The sequence below is a fragment of the Scomber japonicus genome, chromosome 6, assembly GCF_027409825.1.
Source record: "Scomber japonicus isolate fScoJap1 chromosome 6, fScoJap1.pri, whole genome shotgun sequence".
Lineage (NCBI taxonomy): Eukaryota > Metazoa > Chordata > Actinopteri > Scombriformes > Scombridae > Scomber > Scomber japonicus.
Genome location: NC_070583.1, coordinates 36941756 through 36947056, shown reverse-complemented (window position 1 = coordinate 36947056; position 5301 = coordinate 36941756). Strand labels below are relative to the sequence as shown.

The window sequence follows — 5301 nt, the reverse complement described above, 5'->3', positions numbered from 1 at the left end:
TAACCTGACGGACCTAAATGAAAGTAAACTGAATATTTTTGGAGTGTTGGTTAGACTAAAAAAAGACATCAAATTATAATTATATATATATATTTTTTTTTACTATTTTTTTGAACATTGAATTGAGATGAATTAAATGATCATTAGATGCAGCTCTGTAGTTTCCATCTGTAGAAAAATAGATTTAAATGTAAAACTGCAACTAACGATTACTTTCACTATTAGTTAATGTGTTGGTTATTTTCTCTTATTTTTGTGATCTATAAAATATTTAAAAAAACCCCGTCAACTGTCAGAAGATTAAAAGAAACCAGAAATATTCACATTTAAGAAACTGAATCACAGAGTTTTGACTTTTTCTTTCCTTTAAAAATGATTCAGTGATTATCAGAATAGTTGGTGATGATGTTGCAGCTTTAAAAAACATCAAAATACAACTTTTTACTTTACTGGTGACATCACTCATAATACTGCAGTACTTTTACTGTAATACTGCATACTACATCACTATAATACTGTAGTACTTTTACTGTAATACTGCATACTACATCACTATAATACTGCAGTACTTTTACTGTAATACTGCATACTACATCACTATAATACTGCAGTACTTTTACTGTAATACTGCATACTACATCACTCATAATACTGCAGTACTTTTACTGTAATACTGCATACTACATCACTCATAATACTGCAGTACTTTTACTGTAATACTGCATACTACATCACTATAATACTGCAGTACTTTTACTGTAATACTGCATACTACATCACTCATAATACTGCAGTACTTTTACTGTAATACTGCATACTACATCACTCATAATACTGCACTACTTTTACTGTAATACTGCATACTACATCACTCATAATACTGCACTACTTTTACTGTAATACTGCATACTACATCACTATAATACTGTAGTACTTTTACTGTAATACTGCATACTACATCACTATAATACTGCAGTACTTTTACTGTAATACTGCATACTACATCACTATAATACTGCAGTACTTTTACTGTAATACTGCATACTACATCACTCATAATACTGCAGTACTTTTACTGTAATACTGCATACTACATCACTATAATACTGCACTACTTTTACTGTAATACTGCATACTACATCACTATAATACTGCACTACTTTTACTGTAATACTGCATACTACATCACTCATAATACTGCAGTACTTTTACTGTAATACTGCATACTACATCACTATAATACTGTAGTACTTTTACTGTAATACTGCATACTACATCACTATAATACTGCAGTACTTTTACTGTAATACTGCATACTACATCACTATAATACTGCAGTACTTTTACTGTAATACTGCATACTACATCACTCATAATACTGCAGTACTTTTACTGTAATACTGCATACTACATCACTATAATACTGCACTACTTTTACTGTAATACTGCATACTACATCACTCATAATACTGCAGTACTTTTACTGTAATACTGCATACTACATCACTATAATACTGTAGTACTTTTACTGTAATACTGCATACTACATCACTATAATACTGCAGTACCTTTACTGTAATACTGCATACTACATCACTATAATACTGCACTACTTTTACTGTAATACTGCATACTACATCACTATAATACTGCAGTACTTTTACTGTAATACTGCATACTACATCACTCATAATACTGCAGTACTTTTACTGTAATACTGCATACTACATCACTATAATATTGCAGTACTTTTACTGTAATACTGCATACTACATCACTATAATACTGCAGTACCTTTACTGTAATACTGCATACTACATCACTATAATACTGCAGTACTTTTACTGTAATACTGCATACTACATCACTATAATACTGCAGTACTTTTACTGTAATACTGCATACTACAACACTATAATACTGCAGTACTTTTACTTGTAATGGAGTATTTGTACATAGCAGTAAAGTTAAATGTTGAGCAGCTTTTAACTGAGACTTTACTGTAAATGAGGAAACACAGTTTGAATCCACAGTGCGGCTCCTCGTCCTGATAACCGTCCCTGTTCTTTAAACACAACAAGCTCCACTCTGGGATCAGAGTTCCTTGTTCTCTCCCTTCAGATCTGCAGTTTGTAGATGGGTGTAACCAACATGTGACTCAGCACAGAGCTGTCAGGCTGCATTTACGACTGAATCACATGATCAGATCAGATCAAACCTGTTTCATTTATCAGGAAGTGAAGCTCAGACAGTCGTTGCCTCTGAGAGCTGAAATGGCGCAGAGAGATCAGCTGGACCGAGAATCCTTCTCTTGTTCGATCTGTCTGGATCTACTGAAGGATCCGGTGGGTCTTCCCTGTGGACACAGCTACTGTATGAGCTGTATTAAAGGATTCTGGGATGGAGAGGATCAGAGGAAGATCTACAGCTGCCCTCAGTGCAGAGAGGCCTTCACACCGAGGCCTGTCCTGAAGAAAAACACCATGTTAGCAGCTTTAGTGGAGCAGCTGAAGAAGACTGGACTCCAAGCTGCTCCTGCTGATCACTGCTATGCTGGACCTGAAGATGTGGCCTGTGATGTCTGCACTGGGAGGAAGCTGAAAGCCTTCAAGTCCTGTCTGGTGTGTCTGGCCTCTTACTGTGAGAATCACCTCCAGTCTCACTATGAATCACCTACATTTAAAAAACACAAGCTGGTGGAGCCCTCCAAGAAGCTCCAGGAGAACATCTGCTCTCGTCATGATGAGGTGATGAAGATATTCTGCCGTACAGATAAGAGGTGTATCTGTTATCTGTGCACTATGGAGGATCATAAAGGCCACGACACAGTCCCAGCTGCAGCAGAAAGGACTGAGAGGCAGAGAGAGCTCGAGGTGAGTCGACTAAACATCCAGCAGAGAATCCAGGACAGAGAGAAAGATGTGAAGCTGCTTCAACAGGAGGTGGAGGCCGTCAGTCGCTCTGCTGATAAAGCAGTGGAGGACAGTGAGAAGATCATCACTGAGCTGATCCGACTCCTCCAGAAAAGAAGCTCTGATGTGAAGCAGCAGATCAGATCCCAGCAGGAAACTGAAGTGAGTGGAGTCAAAGAGCTTCAGGAGAAGCTGCAGCAGGAGATCACTGAGCTGAAGAGGAAAGACGCTGAACTGAAGCAGCTCTCACACACAGAGGATCACAACCAGTTTCTACACAACTACCCCTCAGTGTCACAACTCAGTGAACCTACAGACTCATCCAGCATCAATATCCGTCCTCTCAGATACTTTGAGGATGTGACAACAGCTGTGTCAGAGCTCAGAGATAAACTACAGGACATCCTGAGGGACAAATGGACAAATATCTCACTGGCAGTGACTGAAGTGGACGTTTTACTGCCACAACCACCAAAGACCAGAGCTGGGTTCTTAAAATATTCATGTGAACTCACTCTGGATCCAAACACAGTAAACACATATCTGTTTTTATATGAGGGGAACAGAGAGGTAGACTTAGCGGAAGAAGAACAGTCTTATTCTAGTCACACAGACAGATTCACTTATCAGCTTCAGGTCCTGAGTAGAGAGAGTCTGACTGGACGTTGTTACTGGGAGGTGGAGAGGAGAGGAGGAGTTGATGTAGCAGTCGCATACAAGAATATCAGCAGAGCAGGACCTGAATCTATATTTGGACGTAATGACAAATCTTGGTCTTTATGGTGTGACACTAACAGTTATGAATTTTGGTTCAACAACATTAAAACTCCCGTCTCAGGTCCTGGTTCCTCCAGAGTCGGAGTGTACCTGGATCACAGAGCAGGTATTCTGTCCTTCTACAGCATCTCTAAAACCATGACTCTCCTCCACAGAGTCCAGACCACATTCACTCAGCCTCTCTATGCTGGACTTTGGGTTGGATCCACAGCTGAGTTGTGTAAACTAAAATAGACAGAAGTCATTTCAGACTTCATGTGTCAGATGTTGTAATTCTTCATGTTTTTGTCTCCATGTTTCTGAGCTGCTCAGAGATCAGCTGACATGCTAATAGTGATATTCAACACTTTGTTTACTTTATGTATGTGTTATTTATATGTTCAGTTTCTTTAAATGTGACTTTTTCCTGTGTGTTTTTATCCATGGAGGCTCTCACTGCTCATCACCATGTTTTTAACCTTCACTGACATTTCTTCAGATGAAAATATGAACTTCTCTTTGTTCTAAATGTTAGTTTCATGTTTGTATTGATGTATTTGTGTCTGTTGTTTCTTAAACAGAGAAAACAGCAGAACTTCCTTCATCACAGATATTTTGTTCTCATCACTTTGTAAATTCATAAAGAAATGTTCAATCAAACTGTAATGATCATGATAATAATCATTAATGATGTTCTTGTACATAGCTGACATTCTGGGTTACACTAACTGACTGTGTGGATGAAGTCAATCTGAACATGAAATCATTGATCACACTTTACTGATTGGATGTGTCAACAATCTGAAGCTTCAATAATCAATAAACACCATTTTATCAACAGTGATCAAAGTGTTTTCTTCTCATTCAAAGCGTGTGTACTTTTACTGTAATACTGCATACTACATCACTCATAATACTGCAGTACTTTTACTGTAATACTGCATACTACATCACTATAATACTGCAGTACTTTTACTGTAATACTACATACTACATCACTATAATACTGCAGTACTTTTACTGTAATACTGCATACTACATCACTCATAATACTGCAGTACTTTTACTGTAATACTGCGTACTACATCACTATACATCCATGGCCAAGATATCAAACAGGTGAAAACCTTCAAGTACTTGGGAGCACATGTTGACTGGCGCACACAGGTGGCCAATGTGTGTGCCAAAATCCACCAGCGTCTTCATTTTTTACGTAGGCTCAGAGTTTTTGGAGTCTGTAAAAATATTATGTTAATTTTTTACAGAGCGACAATTGAGTCAGTCCTCCGTTATGGTATCACCAGCTGGTTTGGTAATCTAACAGTTAAATCCAGAGCTGAGATCTCAAGCCTAGTTAGAACTGCAGGTAAGATTATGGGAACAACACCCCCCCTTAACCCACAGGACCTGTTTGAGCAGGCGACTATGAGACAGACAAATGCCATTTTATCGGACAGTGCTCACGTGTTGAACTCTGAATATGCTCTTCTGAATTCTGGGAAGAGATATAGACTTCCTTTGTGCAGGCACAATCGATATAAACACTCTTTTGTTCCTGTATCAATTAGATAGATAGATAGATAGATAGTAACTTTATTGATCCCTTGGGGAGGTTCCCCTCAGGAAATTTAAG

General features: G+C 38.1%; 1 protein-coding gene across 1 annotated transcript; it reads left to right on the top strand.

Annotated features, from left to right (window-relative positions):
- Positions 1 to 2273: 2273 nt before the first annotated feature.
- LOC128360942 (E3 ubiquitin/ISG15 ligase TRIM25-like) lies at positions 2274 to 3911 on the top strand (the record flags this gene model as incomplete). The annotated part of the gene is made up of 1 exon (XM_053321503.1): positions 2274 to 3911. A coding segment is annotated over exon 1 (1638 nt), but the record flags the coding sequence as incomplete, so codon positions are not given.
- Positions 3912 to 5301: the final 1390 nt, after the last annotated feature.